Source organism: Triturus cristatus, chromosome 3_2 (genome assembly GCF_964204655.1).
Source record: "Triturus cristatus chromosome 3_2, aTriCri1.1, whole genome shotgun sequence".
Lineage (NCBI taxonomy): Eukaryota > Metazoa > Chordata > Amphibia > Caudata > Salamandridae > Triturus > Triturus cristatus.
The window spans coordinates 830,068,645-830,089,877 of NC_140584.1; the positions used below are offsets into that span (position 1 = coordinate 830,068,645).

The following is a 21,233-nucleotide window of genomic DNA, read 5'->3' on the forward strand; positions in this document are numbered from 1 at the left end:
ATGCATATATAGATGGTAAATGTTACCAATATTAAACTATTCATAAAAAAAACAAATGTGTAGGAAGAGGAAACAACTGGTCAACTGACAGAGTATCATGTCAGTCAATGTACAAGAAGGTTTATGTAGCAAACAGACTTTAGACATTGAAGATACAGCCAGAAGAGCCACCCACAATAACCTTCATCTAACCCCATCTTACTTCCATAAGATGGTTTATTCCACTGATCTCGTTCAAAAGCAGACTCTAGTCCTTCAAAATGAAAATACAGACAGCCATATTCTCTATCCGGAGGTAATTTAATATATTATGCTTGTAAATACACAGATTATACAAAATTACAAAAAAAAAAAATGAATAGAAATTCTTGCATTACTTTAAGAACCAAAAAGAAATTGACAAAAATCATCATTAGTCCATTATATACATATTATATACAAATTATACATGTAAAATAAGCCTAAAAGTAGGCCCCCCTGGAGTGCGGGCTTGGTAAGTGCTTACGATTAATTATTCTATAATAGGGATCAAGCCTTCAGATGCAAGCCCATGCAGATGGTTCGTCTTTTCTAAAGACACAAGAGCTTAAATTAAAATTAGATTCACACTGCCACGTGATACTTCCAAGAATTGCTCGAGACTGAAGGGAAGAACACCAGCCAGAGGGCGGAGGCCTTAATAAGTGATAGCGACTTTTATAATGGTGTGACATATTATGTAAAAGGTCTGAAAAGGGTTGCCAAAATGCCGGTCCAAGATAAATAATGACATCAGCCACAATGGATAAGCCCTGGAGAAAGGGCACCAGCCAAGATGGTAGAGTTATTGATAAATAGGTGCCAGCTGCTATGGCTGGCATAGAAAGGGATGCTGGTCATGATGGTAGAGATTGTGACATGGAATGGAGGTTACTGCGGCCAAGATATGGATTGGATGACAGTCACAATGGCGGAGTCCTGAAGAAGGACACAATGGTACCTTGGCTGCCTGGAAGCAGCAGGACAGTTTCAGAGCATCTCGCAGTTACTGTTGTTGATCTACAGATTCATCACAACAAGTGTGTGGCATGCGAACCCAATCCTGAAAGTAGGTCAGCAGTAGAGAGTTCCAAAACTGACCCCACTGCAGGACATTCCTCGCCAGCGAGTACCAGCTCAATAATCCATGGCATGAACAGAAACTGCTGCATATTTCCTGCCAACAAGGACAGGGCTCTTGGCATTTCCTGCCAGTGTCTGAAGGGATACGGAAGCAGAGGTATGCTTCTGTAAAAGCTTAAATGAAATAAGAGCTGAAGAAAATAAAGGTGTCTCTCCAATTAAACAATTCCACGACCACAGAATCAGCAATCCCAGGCTTTGCACATGAACTTAGCTACTGAACTTCCCAGAAGGGCATTCTCTGCCAGCCAGCATCTTTCTTGAGGAAGCAAGAACCTGTCCTGAGGAACCCCAAAATAGACCAGGAGATTCTGCACAAGTGCCCAGAAATGTCAGTTTAGGACATGTCCAACCTGACAAGCACAATCCCTGAAACCCTAAAACCTTATGTTTTCCACCAGTAATATCGCATCCAGGGGAATGCGGAGAGGAGGACCTTAACCAGCGAGCCCCACACGAAGAATTGTGGCCCAGGACCTTCCCCACTTTGGTGCACTAGTCTAAGGGAACCCCACACCAGGACATTATGCAAAGGAAAGCAAAATCTCCACCTAGTGAACACCAGCTTCACCATAAAAATCCCTCCTTCAGAAGTTCAAGCTTCAACACTTCTGGATTTGTCTTTACAACTTACATTACTCATACTCTTCCATGAAGGAAGCCTTCCACTTCCATCCTCACTTCATCAATCATGTATCCCCCATGACTCGTTTTCCCTGCATCTGCTTCCATTTTCTTTGTAGCTGTAGCAAGTTATGTCAAGCCAAGGAGAGCCCAATTACGAGGTTGGGCTCAGCAAAAACAGATGGAAAGTTAAGCAATAGATCTAAAGAAATGGGAAATACATAGAGCTAGCAAAAAATTAAATATAAAGTTTTCAATGTGAAAAATGGAAAGGATCCTGGCTCAGTCTAGGACAACAACAAAAATCTAAATTCAATTGTTTTTGTAGGAATTCTGAATGGTCTGACTTGCCAGTTCAGAACATCGGTCAACAGCAACTCTGCAGACTCATTTCGAATGATGCTTGTGAATACAAATATCCACAGTCAATGAAATCTAGATTCTGGAAATCCCAATTGTGCACATTCAGAATTATTTGAGACACTGGATGACTCCTAGAACAAATATTGAAATTGCTGGGCGTGAGTTCAACAGAACGTAAACATAGCCAGTGCTAAGGATGGGATTCAGCTGAGAAATGAGAGCCTAAATGTGCCGCCAAAGTCTTAACATGATTAAGTAGAAAAACATGTAGTAAACATTTGTGCATTACAAATAGGTGGCAATCAAAATTAAGCTGATTTGGGTGCAACATTGTGGTGTTAGTAATAGTCCCCATTTGGTGAACAGGTAGGAATCTCCAAAGGTGACAAGCTGTTGCATATGGCCAGTGGATTTCCAGTGTGGTACACTTCAAAAAGCTCTACTTAAGTGAAATAGTTAAAAAGATGTAAGTTTAGCAGTTAAAAATGTATCAAAGGGTCATGAGAAAAAGCCACAACCTGTTCTCAAAATCACTCGCTTACCTTGATGGCAACAAGAGAGGGAAATTTTCAAGAACAACTATTGAAATATCTGGAAAAACGCCAATTCTTTAGTAGGCGTCAAGTTGTAGATTAACAGGTCAATATTGCATCCAGGTTCTGAGGGCATGTGGCGGAGGAGACAAGAGGGTACAAAGACAAACAAGCCTTTGCCCATCCCACATAAACCTCCACATCATTCCATATCGTGACCGTCAACTCCGAGGTCACCACGAGTATTTCTATTGTAGACACGGACGAAGAGCTTTCACCTCTGCAAAGGCCATACTTGTTGACCCAATCAATTTCTATTAAAACACTGATTACAAGTCAACATAGGGTGCTCTCAGAGTCCGGAGTGGAAAGTGTGTTCTTGGAAACTTCTTTTTTAAATTATATATATATTTTTAACAGTTTTAGAATCTTACCTACTCCACACTTCAAGATATGACAAGTCATCAGTCTACTAACCAGTGGGCAGGTTCCAAATCTACAAAGCTTAGCAGGCTTAACAATTTGGCCATTCAAATACAACAAAACACACCAACACCCAGACAATAATTCTGAATGTTAAGTTGATATGCATGATGAATGCACAGCTAATGTCCATTATGAATTTATAGGCAATAAGGACGCTTGCTTTGAATACGAAATTCTGATTGGTCATTGACAGCCCGCAAACACAAAGTAATGATTGGCATTCCACTTTGTCGCTCAAAATCCTGATATATTTTTCTAGAAACTAAATTCACAAATCCAAATCTGAATGCTTCCAAAGTTGGCCTCTTTGAATTTTAGTGGGTGGTGAAATTAGATCTCGATGCTAGACTTTCAGGTGAGGGACTCTCCCTAGAACTATCAAATCTAATAAATGTATGATCTTAGTGTTTAATGCCATACGTTGGAAGCGTTTGCAGTACCAAAACCTTACACCTGCCAAGGATGAGGGATACAAAGCCAGTCTCCCCCAGATCACACTGTGTCACAAGTGAGGAAAATTAGCTTTGCCACAAGCAGCAAATCCAAGTGAGCAAGAGCAGCCCAAACACAAGGGGCACATGTTGGACATAACTTTCAACCACCGGAGCTGCTCTCTCAAGATATGTCATGAACGACAGAAACATTAATTACCAAGTATCGTCACACAGCACAGTCAATTTTAACTAGCTGAGATAGCACCTTGTTTGTGGAGGTAGTTCAATAAAAAACCCAACTGGGTCCAGCAGCTCGAATGGAAGTGAGGTGAGAAGGACAAAGATTTTGAGATGGAGATCAGTAAAAAGGAGAGATTACAGTTTATGGGGCTACTGCAATGATGAGGCAGCAGGGGGGAACCAGAGTGACCCAAAAATGCTTGAGACTCTTGTAAATGACGGACAATCTAGAAACTGTGTGTGCGCGTATGCGCGAGATCATAGAGCAGTAAGCAACAAGAGAAATATATTTGTCTACCCGCTCCAGTCTCAGGGGTATTGGAGTGTGCCCCACTCTCTGGTGGGACGACCAAATGTTGACATGCACACATGAGAACAGCTGCACGCATGTTCACTGTGCAAATACTTAAGAGGTATATATGAAACCTACAGAAAGCACACAAAGTGTTTTGTTAGTGTCTGGATCACCAAACACTGGTGGGTTCTGCCTCTTAATCACACCCCCAAGGACCCGAACATACATTTATCTGGGATTATAAATAGAAGGTGGATAGGCCTAGGCAGGGATAATGGGTACAAGGGGGTGCAGACAATCAACAGTTTTGGCAAATTAACCCTACAAAACCCACTCACTCAAACATTAACTGTGAGGTATTCTCCACTCGGAAGTTTAAGCTGAAATTGCAAGACTGAATGATTCTCATTCAACTCTCCTTGCTCCTCCCAATAGTGTCTGTGATATCCCCCCTACCCCCATGCCACTGAAGTAAAGTGCATCTGAACCCCACGGTAAAACATCTGATCACTGTCCTCCAGCGTGGAATGCTTGCCATCTTCTGGTGTAAAGCACCGATTTCGCCACTCTCCACCCAGTGTGGCAAACACCCCTCCCCCCAAACCTGAGAGACCCCTTATTTTTCCTTGTCCCGGCAGCCATCACGGCTGGCCTTTAGGAAGTCACTGCGCAGAAGCCGGTAGAACAGCACAATGTTCATTAGTGTCATAATGGCCAAGCCTACGCTGCCCACAGTATAGGTGAGCAGTGGGATGTGGTCGCGGTTTAGGACCAGCCAGCGTGTCATCCAGGCCAGCGTGTTGATGCGGAAGACCACATACGTGCCCAGATTGATAATGCTATTCAGCCGGTATATGGTGCTTTGTTGCAAGTTTGCCATCCGCAGAATCTGCCGCAGGTGCAGGAAGATGGAGTTGATCTCAACCAGCAGCGCCACTAGTGAGAAACCGACATAGCGGTGCAGGAGCAGGGCGATCCCAAAGCAGGTAATCACCTGAAAAGATGAGACAAAAAAATAAGACTTAATATACAACAGAGATAGACAAACTTCAGCAGACAGTAACCACTGGTTAGCCCAATTTGTTGTTGTAAGATACAATAACTCTCTGGCCTCCTAGAGACCAAGGAGTCCTCCGCATACGTGAACTTAGTTACAAAAGAGATTCAAGCAGAAAAACTATTGGTACAGGTATGTATTCCCATACTGCTCATTGTTCTGCCATCTAGGCTCCCTGTTCCCATATTTTAATTAAAATTAATTTTAAAGCGCGATCTTGGGTGAAACAAGTTAGTACTCCTCATGACATCAAGTGTAATCTCACAATGCCCCAGTATCTGAACACTAGCTTTATATTTTAATGTATGACAAGAACCACCATTGCCACACTACATTGGGAGAGCCCAGTAAATATTATAATCAATATTGTGCACATTTTATACATAAAGCAAGAGCAAGATTTATTTCACCATACAGAATGAGAAGTTGCAGCATAAAAAAGTCTCTAAACTTTACAGGCCGGACGTGGAGAATAAAGCAGAGGCAAGAATATGTGTGAGTGGCAGTAAGGCATAGGGCCAGTTGTACAAACATTAAGAATAGTAATCTCCAACTAGCGATTTTTTTTCCTAATCACTATTTGGTAATCTCTATTCTCAAAGTATGAAAGTGTTATTTTTAATTAGCGATTCCTAGTGGGGCAATAATCGACCTACCTCATGAGTAATAATGAGGCAAGTTGCAATTTGCGACCCATTAGGAATGGCAGCAAACACATGGATAGTGGCCTGCTGAAGTCAGCAGACCACTATGTCTATGATTGCTTTTAAATAAGCAATCTTTTTTATGCAAACCATTTTTCTTAAATTAGAGTAAAACGAGTTTAAAAAAATGACAAGTGTCACTTTTTTGTTGTTGGTGTTTTTGTAAGAGTAGGCAGAGGTCCTGAGGAGCCCTGCCAAACTCTAAAACAATTAATGTTTTTGTCAACATTCACAAAAGGGAAGGATTCCCTTATTGACCCATTACCGTTTGTGAACTGGCTACCACCTCTTTTGATCTGTAGGTAAAATAATAATGTTTATTGCAACTGCATTTCGGTTGCAAAACATTGATACATTCAACTCCGATTCAGTATTTGGAAGTTAAGCTCTAAATATGCCCCTTCCAAATACCAAATCGCAAACCCAAATTGCAATACTGCACTATCAGTTTGGTGTTTTCAACCACAAACATTTTTTTTTCTTAAAGTACCAACAAATCAATTCTGTGAATCGTGCCATTTGCAACCGCAAAATGCTTCATACATCTCGCTCTTAGTACACAACAGAGCATTGGAGAGCCCTGAATAAACAAAGCCCAGTGTCCACACCATAGTAAAAGATTACAGCCTTTTTCATTTTGTGTGCCAGCCACAAAGCACAATGTAAAAGTGCATTGTTAATGGGAACAAGAATAGTTCAGCTACTTTTCTGTGATGGCCGATGTTGGAAAACGAGGCAGCATCTGTAAGGCCTGCACAAATAACATGACTACATTTGTCCTTCACTGGGAACCAAACACCCAATTGTAGCGCCTGACTCTCAGAGGGTAGCGTTGCAGAGCAGTCGGAGGCTTACTCAAGGGAGATGGTGTGGGCTAGTAATCGCCATTTGCAGGTGCACAAAAATAACACTCAATAATTGATTGTCCAGTCTGCACTTTGCTTTATAAAAGTAAGAGTACATTTATTAAACACATACACTACTCAATACTATGCACCAATTTACAAATATACATTAGCTGTTGGAATTACTTTGTGACATTGCATAACATCTCCACCCCTCCCGCAGGGGGGGCGGGTGGGGTCTAGTACCACCACTCCCATGTATGCACATCAACTTGCCCCCAATGCAGTTAGTTGAACATAACCTGGAGCGAGGGCCCTGCGCACTGGCACCATCCCAGTGGCGACCCACCCCATTACCTCAACAAGCATTAAAAAGGGGTAAACCTGCCTTCGTGACACATGACCCTGACTGAGCATCTCCTACTGACCATAAAGTATGCACCTCTATATCTTAAGGGCTAGCAGTCTGGGGTCTTCACCTAAGCGCAGCAGCAAGAATCCATGTTTACGCACACTTTAGAATGACAGTACTCATCACCTTGGTTGATCATTGGAATGCATTGCAATTACAGTCCCTAAGGGCATCACAGATGAAATCACAGGATTGCGCATATACAGCCAGACACCCTAGCAGGACAGTCTGGGAACATAACCCCACTTGGCTTATGACATCTCCTAACACATGTGACTTACAGTTCCTTCAAAAGAAGTACTCCTGCCAACTACACTTCTCCTGCAGTGTGCCTCTTCACTTTAAAAGGAATCCCAGGTAAAAACATGGGATTACGTAAATACAGCCAGACCCCCTAGCAGGAAGGTCCAGCAACATAACTCCATTTAGCTTAACATCACCTTACACAGGTACTTCACTTTACACATGTGAATTTCAGTCCACCTAAAAAGAAATAACCAATAGTAAATGCATTTCAGTGCAATTACACCACTTCACCTCCAGGGGATGGCCTTCTCCAGACATCCCCCAACTCAGCCCTTCACTCCGTGATGCACTTCATAGTACACCCTCAGCTGTAGAACATAAGTTCCAGCCTAGAAGGCTGAGCCCTTGAGAGGTTATTCTTTCAGATGCCCCGTGAATCTTAGGGGTGGACTGTTCTTCTTTATGCTGGGGGAGACTGCGGTGCTCCTGCAGCCCCCCCTGCACCCCTTTTCACATGTGAGGGTGACCCCCTCCTCTGGGGGCCACCAGGCACCAAAATGGCAGATTTCCAAATTCCTGGCGACGCATTATGGGGCGCTTCATGCTCCTCTTTACCAGCCCCCGTCACTGGGAACACTCTCATCTGCCCTCTGGGACTCTGAGAGCATAGATTCAACAGTGTGCGGTCTTCACTGGCTCCCTGCGCCAGCCTTTTGCCAGGCTCTCATTCTGGGCCTTTCTTCTCCCTGCGCAGAGAACCCTGCTTCTGTGCACCAGTCCTGGGCTCTTCTTCTGGTGCTGATAGGGTCCTGGGGGCAGTCAGGGGGTCTCTCCTTCCAACTGCCCATTGCGCCAGGCTCCAGCACCTTCAGCCTCAGCCGACCACACCCCAGAGAGAGCTTCTCTTCCTGTGCAAGCACTTTTTAAAAGTTGAGTAGGGGGCTGGCAGGAAGTCTCTGTTGGTCCTATCAAACAGCGACACATGTCCCTGCCCCTGCTCCCTCCTTCTTGTCCAGCCTCTGAGCTTGTTCAAAATGGTGTCCTCCAGGGTTTCTGGCCACATGTCTGAAGCCTCATCCCCCATGCTGCCTTCCCTCCTTGGTGCAGCCTGGTGCCTGGCACCCAGTGACAGCTGCTAATTGATGAGCCTGTATCCCCTCCCATCTTCTCTTGTGGATAGGAGGCCCTAGCTTGTGGAAGAAAGGTTATCAATCCATCCAGCTGAGGTCAGCCCTCAGCCAGGGTCTGGTCCTGGCTGGCTCACAGAAATATGACAGTTCTGGATTACCCAAAAGCAGTACAAATATGACTTTGGACTCTGCAGAATACTTCTTTTCACCTCCAATACAATGGACTTTAGTGCATGTCTGGAAACTGTAGGCCTTGTGGAAGTTAATTTAGCCATGGGCCCCACATTCCCTTAGGGAAATAATGAAGTGAAAACACAGTAAAACACACTGACTTTCCCTGGCATGTTTCTTTCCAGCGTATAAAGCCTATTCCATATCACCACCCAATACTGCATAAGTCCTGCCACACCATTCACTTTGTAGCTGCTCCTGGACTGCGCACGCTAACAATCTCCCCTGCGCAGCCCGTACACGTGTGCACATGCATGTACACATGTGTCTGCATGTAACCAGCCCGGTGTCCCTTACTCCAGCTGCTGTGCAGTGGCCTGGTCAAGCCAGGGGAACACCAGTAAACTCCCCATGCAGTCTCTTACATCCTGAGTTCACTGTGGGTGAGTCCCAACTTATGAGGCTCCCCCACAGTAAAAGCTCAACAATTAGGTGCTCAAAAAGCAAAAAATCCGGGCGGCCGATAGTGTCAGAACCACCTTCTAACAGCCGAGATTTTTTATTTTGTTTTTAATCCATTATATCTTCACTTTTAGGTTTACTCTTTGTGGATTTATACTCCATCTATGCACAGCTTGTGCTAATTCCAGTGGCGGCTCCTCTGCTGTGGCGGAGGAGCGTCGCCTCACTGTTTTACAGCAGTGAAAACTTTAGACACATCAAATGATAACAAATAAATTTTTATTATTTTATGGTTCGCGTCCGTCTGCGTTGCAGGTGAGCAGTGCTTCTCTGCTCTAGGAGCAGGGGAGGAGTGGCTTGCCTACTCCTAAGCGCGCAATGACTGTTTTGTCGGCCCTCTCGGGCACCCCATAGCAGTCACGCACACTTCCCTGTTCTCCATGCAGCCTGCATGGAGAACATGCCCACCCCTGCAGCCCCTGGCTGAGCGCCGTGTCACGGCGCTCAAACCAATCACAGCGTTGCATTGGTCTGCATTGCAGCGTTGTGATTGAGGGAGGGAGCATGGTTGCCTGCTTCCCTAACTGCTTCTTTGTTTCGTTTTGTTGCACTTTATCTTTTAGTCAACCTTCCCACTCCACTCAAATCTCAAGATCACGATTTTCTCTGTCTTCTCGTGACTCTCCCCCACTCCTTTTCCCCCCCCCATTCAGGGTGCTCATAACCACCTGCAAACTTTTTTCTTCTGCATCCATGTAAAGCCATTCTCCTCTTTGCCAGACTTCTAATTGTCTTCACTGTGACACCTGTATCCTGCCCTTTCATAATTTTTCTTCTAATCCGTCTTTCTCTCACAATCTCTCCTTCTGTGATTCTTGAGCTTCCCCACCACTATCCCATCATGGTTTATTCATGCTATTGCATTCTTCGTTGGGCTGAAAATATCTGGGGAGCACATCAAGCAACTTCAAATCTTGCACATCCCTCTTCTTTATAAAAATAGAACTGTCTTTTAGCTCTGCTTTTTCACTTCTAAAAAAAGATAAATTGGAAACTCATTTTCTACCACTCCTTCTAGTTCCACTCCTCTTAGTTCCACTCCTCATCTGTTTGCTTTTAACCTCATTTCTAATAAGTTATGTTATTTAAGCTTGTAACGTGCACAGATACTCCGAGTAATGTCCCGGCGCGAGCCTGGAGAGGCAGAAGTGACAAAGGATAGATTAAAAAAAAGGGGAGTCTTCAATTTTGTTTTGAATAGACGAAAGTCATGAATGCTGTGAAGGGCCAGATGAAGTGAGTTCTAAGCGGTAGCAGCTCTGACAGCAAGTGAACTGCCCCCCATTCTTGTAAGTCGTAAGTGAGGAATGTAGGCCAGAAGCTGGGAAGATGAACGGAGAAATCTAGCGGGGTGTAGAACAGGAAACGCTTCCACAAGTAGGTGGGGCCATGGGCATGCAGAGCACGATGGGCCAGGGTCAGAGTTTTAAACTTGACTCGTTCGGCCACAGGCAGCCAATGGAGTGAACGCAATTGCTGTCTGATGCGGCTTCTCATCGGAATGTTAAAAACAAGTCTTGCGGCAGCATTTAGGACAACCTGCAGTTTATTGAGGAGGTAGCCCGGCAAGCCGAAATACAAAGCGTTTGCGTAGTCGATCCAAGAGAGTTTTAGGCCTGAGTCACTGTCTCCTTAGCTGCTCTGGGGAGAAGTGGGAGAAATTTCCTAAGGGTTTTGAGTATCCCAAAGCAATTCCCCACTAACTTCTTAATCTGGGTGGTGAAGGAAAGATTCTCATCGCAAATATTCAATTGGTTACTTGCCTTAATTGGGCCAACCCTTTCCTTAGCCTCAGGGGCTTCCCTTCAACCATCATTTTTTTCAATGTGTCTAAACACACTAATATCCTCCCAGTCTCAAGAAAGCCACTCCTGACCCCTCAGCGGAGAACTTTCTACCTACCTACCTTCTTCCCTTGCGTTCCCGAGTTCTAGAAAGGGTTGACAACAAACTTTCTTTCCACAGTGATTCTCACTCACTTCGCTTCCCTCTTCAGTCTGGATTCTCCCAGGGGCATTCAGTCTAGATTTTCCCTGAGGCCTTCTACAGAATCCCCTCATCGGTCCATCATCGGTCCATCAGTCCTTCAGTCACTCATTCCCACTTTTCGGAGCCATTCTACTCTTTTTCACTTTTACAAGTTCTCATACTTCCTGCTGCTTTTGTCACTGTAACCACTCCATTCTTCTCTCCAACTTGCCTTCTCTTGGCATCACTAGCTCTGCCTTTCTTGGCTGTTATTGCACGTATGTAGCCCCCTGGTCTGGCACTTCCTGAACTGCCCTGCCGCTTCACTTTGGTGACCACATACTTCTCTGTACATAACAGCCTGCTGTTTTCAACTTACACCACTTCACCAATTTCTCTGAGGGCAATTTTCTTATGCCTATTTAAAAACATTGTTTCTACCCAAACTTACAACCACTTCCTCTGTGAGGCAGCCCGTGTGCGTTTGTGCGAAGACCTACATGTGCGCATGCATAACCACACAAGTCACCACGAAAGTGTGAGCATAAGTCACAATGGACTTACTGGGTGTTTTTTTTTTACTGTTCAATGTTGACAGACGCTCATCTTGGAGTCGTAAACGTAAAAAATCCACAAAATGCACAAAGCACATAAAAAAAGAAGAGGACAAAAAAAAAAAAAAAGGGGGAGGGGTTGACATACATAACATAATTATTGAAAAACGTGGTGGGTGAGAGGGGGGGGTAACAGTGCAGCAGCTGGAGAGCGGGGGGGGGGGGGGGGGAGGAGGAGAAGCAGTCCCAGCTGAATTAAACCCAAACGAGTGGTTGGAATAGTGAAGGATGGTAAGAGAAACTGCGGAGCGGAGGATGGAGTTAAAAGCACTGGATGTGCTGGGAGATGGGCCAGCAAAGCAAAGAGCATGGGGGTAGGACAGTAATTTGAGGGAGGCAGCCCATAGGGAGAGAGCAAGACGACACACTGAGTCCACTGGAGTGCTGAAAGTTAAAGAAGCAAGCACTGGTAAAGGCACTAGGCCACGGTTTAATGTAAGTTAGCACATTATAGTGAGACACAAGAGTGAGTCGGCGGAGAGGGACACAGTTGTAAAATAATCCCCAAGGCAGTTCAATGCAAGCAATCTATGGAGCCGTAAAAATACATCCAAACAGCCAATAGCATCAGGGGAGAGATGAATAATCCACTGGGCCATGCCAAGACATGATTGATAAAGTCACTAGCCAATGGTTGAAAGGGGCTGGTCCAAAGTACACTATATATATTGTAAGCAATAGGGCTGTTTGGCGGCTACTAAAAAGTAATTGCCTGAATGTAAGCAGTGGAAGGATACCAGTCATTCTTTTGGTGGGAAAGGAGTTATGCTCCAGGGAAGGGAAAAACACAAGAAGATGAAAGAAAGCCATCAAATAAGAAGCAAGCAATGAGGGACAAGAAATGCAAACAATGGTAAGCAATGGGCTGACACACCCCATAGTAAGCATTGGTACTGTCCACAGTAGTTCTACGACAACAGGCAGCTAAAAGCGGTCTGGAGGCAAAACTTAGGAATGGATGTAATGCAGCTCATAGTAAGTACCAGTGGCTGATTAATTTGAGCGCTCAAACCCTCGCTGTATGCAGAATGTGCCACATGATGCAGACCCTTCTCCTCCCGCTCAATTCCCTCCGTACACATACATTCCCGGAGACATCCGTCACTGCAAAACTACTACTGCTCAACTGAGAGATTTCACAAGCTAGGGAGCCCATGGTATGCGGCAAAACTATTCCACAGAAAAGAATGGTAATCTAAAACCTATATTGCTGTGCATTTTTTAAAGGTATTTTTCTGTCTTAAACCACACATGTGGGTGCCTACATCACAGCAAGCTCCAGTTCTACTCAGAACTGGGATGGAAGGATTACGTAGGGGGGACGAGGTTACTGTCCGTGTTTTATTCACATGGCCACAGACTAAAGGAAAAATTTTTTTTAGATATGCTATTTTTGATTTCATTTTTTTTTTTATTAGTCTTGCATAACCCTATGATTTCATTTTTTGACTCATTAGGTGATCAAGAAATGATGTCCACATTATATTCATCTAGTTGAAAGAGATAGTGGTACAAATTCATTAATACAAGTACAGTGGTTGCACGGTTCTGTTTGCATTCACAGCGTTTTCGTTTTTACAAGAGATTCCTCTTCGGCGTTATCTACTTAGAACACAAAGTTTCCGTGTTTGTGTTTCAGAGTTGCTGTATCGGTTTTTCTCTCCATTAGACAGATATTTGCATTCGTAGATAGTTACTGTACTAATTTAAGTCCCCACCCGCCCACAAATGTTTCACTCTGTGCTAGGAGCTTTAAGGCTTGCAAATTGTAACGGTTTTGGGCATTGGTGTAGTTCATACTTTGTGGACTACAATATTAGTAGCGCTTCCTCTTTCCTTGAGGCGCGAGCGTAATAGAGGAAGGGCATGCGATCAGATTTGTGGGCGGTTCATTTTTCCAGCAAGTTTGACCCATAAGCATTATAAAATACACGTGTACCGACAGAGCCGCAGGTGTTGCCAGGGTAGTTTCCTGGGTGCTGTTGCTGCAGGCACTTGTGTGATTACGGCGATGTCCCCCACGACTACGCCACAAATGCCAAACTACGTCCGCAGCAACAGCGACACAGAGGTAACGGCTGGTGTCATTAGCCTGAGCTGCTGCTTTGTGCCTACGTTTCTTAAAGAAGCTGCGCACAGTTGTAGCAGTAAACTGGGTTCTGCTTTTTACATAAATTAATAAACATGTTAAAAACAAACAATCCTACAAGCAAACCAACTTTGAAAAAAAATATTATAATGGATTTGCGCTTCACTAATCTCTCCATAGTGCGCGGAGGTGCAGATTAAACCGGTCTTGTTCTCAGGTTTTACAACAATATTGGTTGGCGGCGTTACAGATGTGGGGGAAGGGAGTGAGTCACAGCCTCCCGTGTCTCTCAGGAGGCGTTCCCAGTCTTTGAGAGTCCCCCACCTTTCCTGTGGCAGCATAGGGAGGTATTCTGGCTCTACGGTAGCCCCCCCCCCCCCCCTCCCTGGAGGAGGCATTAAAGGCAAGAACAGTGTGCTTCCATCCTCCATTTGATAAACCGTTGACACGGAGACGAACAGCACGGCGCGGCATCAACGCACAGCGAAATGTTTCTAGCTCACAGACTTCTGCTTTTACTAGAAACGATATTGCAGACTTCTCATAGGGGCTTTGAGCCCGCCCTCTTGGTCCATTGGCCTGCTGTGCTTTCGCTCATATTGTTGTTCCACCCACCACAGAGCACGGGGCAACTGTCACCTCACTTCAGCCACTGGCTGACTTCCCCGAGTGTGGTAAGGGACGGGTTATTAATACTCCTGGAAGCGATGATTGTTAAATGATCAGCTTTGTTGACAGAATAGCAATCAAGTAAAAATGCATAAAGAAGAGCTCACGGGAGGAACGACTCTTGAAGCTTGAAGCCAGGAGTAACTGACTCCAGCAGAACCCAATAGTACATGACATACAACAATTCTAACTTGGAATTATACAACTTAAAGAAACAGATCAAATACACTGGAAATACACTGGCATGCAATACCACACTGAGTGACAAGATTCTGCTGCTTCACAAGAAACTCATCCACACGTTAAGTAGTTTCCTTCGATTATTCAACAGATTTTATTGATCATTTTTCAAAAATATCAATCCAGTTCATCAATATCCAACATGGTATTCATTATGGACTCGTTTGACAGCTTATCTGGCATGTATTCATCTGAATACTACATAGTCATATCTCATGCTGCATCTACCACCCCTATACCCCCCTTCGTCTCCCCCCTGCGAGTGCAGCGATTGTATATTGGGGATGCAGCCATAGCCACCTTAGGCTCATTCCCAGTACGTCAACCCGCAAAATAATGTGTATGATTATGAGATCTGTTTGGCATGATAACCATCCGGTCAGTATGGGTGCGGACTACACTCCTATGCCAGGTACCGGGCTCTACTGATTTGCCCCTCCCAGTCCTCCTGGCCCTCCTCCCCCAGGCGCTCTAGGTCATGCATGAGGGTCTCCCAGGCTCTGGCCACCTCTGTGTCGAAAGCCCCTTTGGCCGCTCTCATCAGTATTCGTCCTTCAGATCCCGCCCATTTTAGGAGTTCTTTTCTCCAAGCAATTGGGTTGGGGCCTCTGAGGGTTTTCCAGTTATCTCACGCTTCGCCAGCTCGAAGGCCAGGTCCTGGAACTTACTAGTAACTTTAGTTTTAGCTGTGTGGGGAAACCATCCCAGTAAGCAGAGGATTTTCATCAATTACCTCATTCACCAGCTGTACCACCCGTTCCCAGTATTCCCTCAGGTGGGAGAAGAACCGAAACATGTGCAGAATAGGGGCTTTAGCTTCGCCGCCACCGCGGGCAGGCGGCCTCCTCCAGTTGGAAGTATCGATGTATTCGCTCAGGTGTGAGATAGACTCTGTGGAAAACATTAGTTGATCAGTTTGAACTGTGTGTTTCTGGATATCTTGGGTATTCCAGCTAAGATATTGTCCCAGTACATCTCAGGGATTGGGGTGTCTAAGTCCTCCTCCCACTGGTGGCGGAGTGTCTCCAGCAGACGTAACCTGTCTGCCCGAGGTGCTCTGTATAGACAAAATATTGCCTTGATGACTCCTGCCAACAGGGCCGTACAGTAACAGCTTTGCTGCGGCGGGGGCTCCGTGGATCCCATCCTCTAATGTTTACGGATGGCTGCCTTGACAGCGCTGTGCAACAGGAAATGTCCCAAAGGTAGATCGAACTCCGTTCGGAACTCTTCGAACTGCCGTAATTCATTGTCCCTGTACAGGTCGCCCATTTAAGTCACCCCAGCCTCCATCCACACCACCAGGTCCTGCCAGTTGCCTCCACGTGGGAGAGCTTTCAGTATATCCATCGGAAAGTCTGGGGAGTCAGTTCGGGACGGTCTGAGTACTCTAAGAAACACTCCGGTCGGGTCACCCACCGAAGGCACGGGCAGCTTCGGGGCCTCCGCTCGTTGGCCCACCCGGGCCACCTACCATACTAGCCACTGCAGTTGGGCTGCTATATAATAGGCCTCAAAGTCCTGGGCCGCCAGACCACCCTCCATTATCGGGCACTGCAATGTCGTGAGGACGATCCTACGTCATCCCAAGTTCCAGATGAAGGCCCGGATTTGGGAATTAAGATTTCTAAAAAAGGCCGCAGATATCTACAGGGGGAGTGTGTTAAAATAATGCAGCAGGCGCGGGGGCGCAATCATTTAAGAAGTGCGATCCTGCCAGCTACCGAGAGTGGCAGAGTTCGCCAGAAATCCATGGATGCTCTCAGCTCTCGTAAGGCTCTTCCTATGTTGCCTTCGTAGATATCTGGCCAGGTATGGTATACATGGACTACTAGGTATGGTAGACAGTTAGGCTCACAACGTAATATCGCCAAGTTCCCTGGGGGGTGTCCTGTAGGGGTCACAGGGAAAAGCAGAGATTTTCCCCAGCTCACTTTTAGGCCCGATATGGAGCCCAACCGGGCTGTGGGTCTAGTATATAGGAGTTTGGTTCATTAGATAAATCCCTCCCCCAGCCCTATGAGCACCAGAACTTCATACAAGTAGGGCCATTCCAGGCTATCAAAGGCTTTTTCTATATCCACCGCTAGGACTGCTGCCGCTTCTGGGGCTTCCCGGTTCGCCTCTAAGACAGATAGACGTTGAATATTCCCTGCCGTATTGCGAGAAGGAATGAATCCAGCCTGGTCCTTGTGCACCAGAGTGGTCATAAAAGTCAAGGGACGGGTAGAGAGTATCGGCTTCGGATTTTATAGCCAATATATAGCATTGACAGCAGACGGTATGCAGTTTTGTCATGGGCTGGTCTATTTGGTTTTAGAACAGGAACTGTAATGGCCTCTCTGGCTGTGTCATGTAGACAGCCATTGTTTCGGGCCATCTCGTAGACTGTAATCAAGTGGGGGACCAACTCCGCAGAATATGTGGGGTAAAACTCCACCAGGAACAGATCCGTACCCAGCATTTTATTCCACGCCTTCTGTTTGATAGTGCCTACTACCTCTTGGAAAGTTATATCTCCTCCCAGAGCATCTGCTTCTTCCTCCGTTATCCGCCGGATTTGAAAGCCGGCCAGCCGGCTTGTGCTTCTTGCGGGTGACTGGTCAAGGGGCTCACGTAAAGCGCCAAGTAATAGCCTGTGAATATGTTGTTAATCTTCTCTGGGGCGTATAATCTGGAGCTTTCTCCGTCCTCGAGTTCTATAACAGGGGAGCCGCGCTTGTCAGGGTTGGCCTGCCAGATGCTAGTAGCGTGCCCGATTTATCTTGCTCGACGTGGGTCTTGTAAGTGTACATCCGGTAATCGAAACATCGGAGCCTCTCTACTTGCCTTCCTACCTCCTCCACTGTTGCCACCAGATAGAGCTGAAGCTAGGGGGCTTCCGGTCACCTGTTTTCGATGTCACGTAGGCAAGCCTCAGCAGTCCCTACATATTTTAAGAGAGATTGTCGGACCCCTTTGGACTCAGCAATGCAATGCCCCCTCAGCACAATTTTAAAAGTGTCCCATTTAATTTGGGGGTTGGCCGCAGAACCAGCGTGGTCAGCAGAGTAGTGAATAATTCTGGTCCTAACTGCCCGCGGAAGACCTCGTCCTCCAGTGATTTAGGCTTAAGTTCCCAATTTGGGATAGAAGGTTTGGGGGGCGCCCACTGCAGTCAGAGTAGTATCGGGTTATGGTCCGAAATGGTGTTGGACAGATATTCTCTCTTATTTATTAAGCTATGGACATCCGGGGTAGATAGGAATAAGTCTAAGCGGACATGTCATTCATAAAGACTTGAGAAATTGGAATAATCGACCCAGCGGGTGTCGGCGTCTACAGGGGTCCACCAGGCCCCATTGCTATTGCCAGTCACAAAATACTTTGGCCACGTGGGCAGGGCAGGACTGGGAACCAAATCCGGCCCTGGCAAAGAGCTCGGCCGGCCCCCCGGGGGATTGGGGGTGCGGTCGAGCTCTTTGCCAGGGCTGGTTTTCAGACGATTGTGTTACAGGGCCAATTTTGCAGCTATGCAAAACAGGCTCCCACCCTTGGGGCCCACCGTGGGATTGCCCGGTGCCCGCTACGGCCAGTCTTGCCCTGCACGTGGGTCATCTGGGAGTCCCGCAGTGGGGGGTGCGAATGATCTAGCATGGTGTTCGATACGCAATTAAAGTCGCCCCCTATGAGTTTTGTTAGCCATGGAGCAAGCCGCCAAGACAGATGATCAAAAAAGGCACCCGTGTCTGTATTGGGCACATATACGCTCACCAGTGTTACCTCATGGCCATCTAACCGGCCCTTTATGGCCACAGATCTACCCTTAGCATCGATCATTGTGTCTGAGTTGTAAGGGGACCCCTGCTTTTATCCAGGAGTGTTCCTCTGGCATATGCAGAATATATGGTAAAGTATGCTTGGCCTCGCTATAGCTTTTTCAGTGCCTGGCCTTCTTCTTTCATGGTGAGATGCGTCTCCTGTAGGAGCGCAATGTGCACTCGCCCTCTATGTAATAGGAGAAAACGTTGTACCTTTTTGCCATGGTATACATTCCTCTGACGTTTCATGTCATACATGTATATCTTAGGTCATTAGGCATGTGCGATGTCTGTGTGGAGTGCAGCCATCTCTCGTTCCATAGCTCCGCTTTCGCCACCCCATCCCACTGTGTCCCCCCTTGCTTTGTGTGTATCTGATGTGTGACTCGCTAAGCCCCAACTGTAACGGCATCAGCCAACAACCCCCAACTCCCCCCTCCCCAGGGCCTGCAGCAACAGGCCACCCGCCCAAACCGTATCAGTGTTCATTAAGCAGTCAAGCAGGGGCCTCCATCTCCCACAGGTCTGAGAGGCCCTGTATTCCTCCTCAAATACAGGGCCCTCACTCACCGCTCCGCGGCTATACCGTTCACAACTCCAATTGGGGCAGTGCCAGTGCGCCGAGTTGCATGCGCCGCAGCTCCTCCCCGCAGCCAGGCCTTTTCCGCTTGCGGCAGCCTCGGGCTTTCTGTCCAGGTAGGGACCTCGTCTCTTCGCACTGCGATCTGCCACTGCTTAATAAGAGGCCCCTCGTGGTCGGCCCTCTATGCTCCTAACTGCCCGGGGGTTGGCCGTGTCGTAGTCAGGACTCCAGTGTAGGACCAGCGCTGACCGTGGGACCTTGTCCTCTTCTAGGTCCGCACACAGAGTTATCCGTTATCAGCGCGTGTTCCTGGTAGTCTGCTGCAGGCTGTCTACCACTCTCCGGGTCCCCATAAGTTCCCAGGCGCTTCGACTCAGCCCGCAGCGGCCAAGGGCCACTACTCGTCGTCTCCGCCACGCTCAATCTGCATGAGGTCAAGGCCAGCCCAGGCGACCTCTAAAGGCGGCCCGCTCCAGCAACAAAGTCTCGCTGCGCGACCAGGCCGCTTCAGTCCCGTGGATCACCTTCTCTGCTGCGCTAGGGTGTAGTCAGTCCAGGTAACCTCCCCTTGCTGCCGCCACAGTCTCAGCACCATGCTGCACCTTTGGGTCAGGTCAGGTCAGTTCAGTTCAGTTCCTGTCCTTGCTTCAGCCCCGCCTTTACGCTCCATGCTGCTCCTGCTCCCTCCGCTAGGTCTCCTGGACTCCGCCATCTTGAGATCCGGGGCTGCGAGCAGGTCTGCCTGGTGCGGTGGATTCCAGGCTACGGAATGGGATGAGCATCCTATGATCGCTGGTGCCCCTTTTCAGCAATGATCGGCCCCCAGTCGGAGCCCCCGCAGCAGTGGGGTGGTGGTCATGAGGAGGGGCGGGGGGAGGGGGGGGGGAGGTCAGGATGTTGCTGGATCGTGCTCGCCATGAGAAGCTCCAAGATGAGCTGCTCCCTCCATCGGCGTCAGAGCACACCCCTCCATTAAGTAGTTTCCTTTGATGCCAGAAACTACTATGGCAATGTACGTTTTCTGAGATCAAAAAGTATGTTTGCTTTTAGCCAATGTTTTATTTTTATATCGGCATGGCCCCTGCTGCTTCCCCAACAAAGCTTTACAAATTCCATGACAAAATTATTTTATATAACATTGAATAGGAACCATTTCGCCTTTTGGCGCTCTAAAATCTGGTTTCTCCAAGTCATGAACACCTATTTTCTAGACTCCCCTACAAAGGTCTGTATTTTAAATCCTGTCCAGTGGGCTCACACGACAGTGCCACAAAGTGATTGTGTTGTTTTTATGCATTACCCATGCGACTTGAGTAGTAAGCAGAGAGCGATCATCAGCAGAAAGCTTCAAATATTAAATCTATTCATTAATCTTACTTCATATTTCTGCAGTGTGTGCACGTTTAAACAACGTCAGGTAGCATGTGCACCTGTAAACAATTTATATTTCAGAAAGCGCGAATTACTATTTCAAATAGGTGCACAGATGAATATAATTCTATCTCACATACACAGAACTAGTTGATTTTTCTTTCAAGTGCCATTCCAAGCTGGTCTGAGGACGGATTTTGAGCAGTGACACTTCTCACAGTGGAGTAGTGTCCAGCCTGCAGTGCCCACAACACAGGTGTGAACTTGTTATACTTGGCTTTCAACAGCCACAATGATGGTGATCAGGATCAGGCCTGGGCGGAGTTACATGGAGTTCCGCAAGCAGCAGAGTGCGTTACGGTCATGCCGTTCACGATGATTTTACAGTGCGGGACAATCACCTGGCTCCTAAAATCACTGCAAACGGCACCATGCGCAGCGCAAGAGGGCGCAGCTTCCTTTCTGCCGCTTGAGCACCTTTGGTATTCGAGCGGTAGCTTTCAAAGTGAACAAAAAGGTTTCACCTGCCACGACCACTTGCATTGAGAAATCCGACCGCCCTGTTGAGAAATCTACAGGAGGTTGATTTTCTTCACTCACGCTTGCCAACTAGACCATGGCGAGTAGGAGCGAGGAAAAATCTCGCAGGGAGGTGGATTTTTCCCGCTCGCCAAAT

The 21,233-nt window shown here is 46.7% G+C and overlaps 1 protein-coding gene across 1 annotated transcript in view; it reads right to left on the minus strand.

The window, feature by feature from the left end:
* Window positions 1-281: 281 nt before the first annotated feature.
* TLCD2 (TLC domain containing 2) overlaps window positions 282-21,233 on the minus strand; it is a 92,458-nt gene continuing 71,506 nt past the window's right edge. Inside the window, exon 4 of the mRNA XM_085649064.1 lies at window positions 282-5,130. Coding sequence (XP_085505190.1) covers window positions 4,753-5,130 — 378 coding nt within the window. The 3' untranslated portion in view covers window positions 282-4,752. The remainder of the gene's footprint in view (window positions 5,131-21,233) is intronic.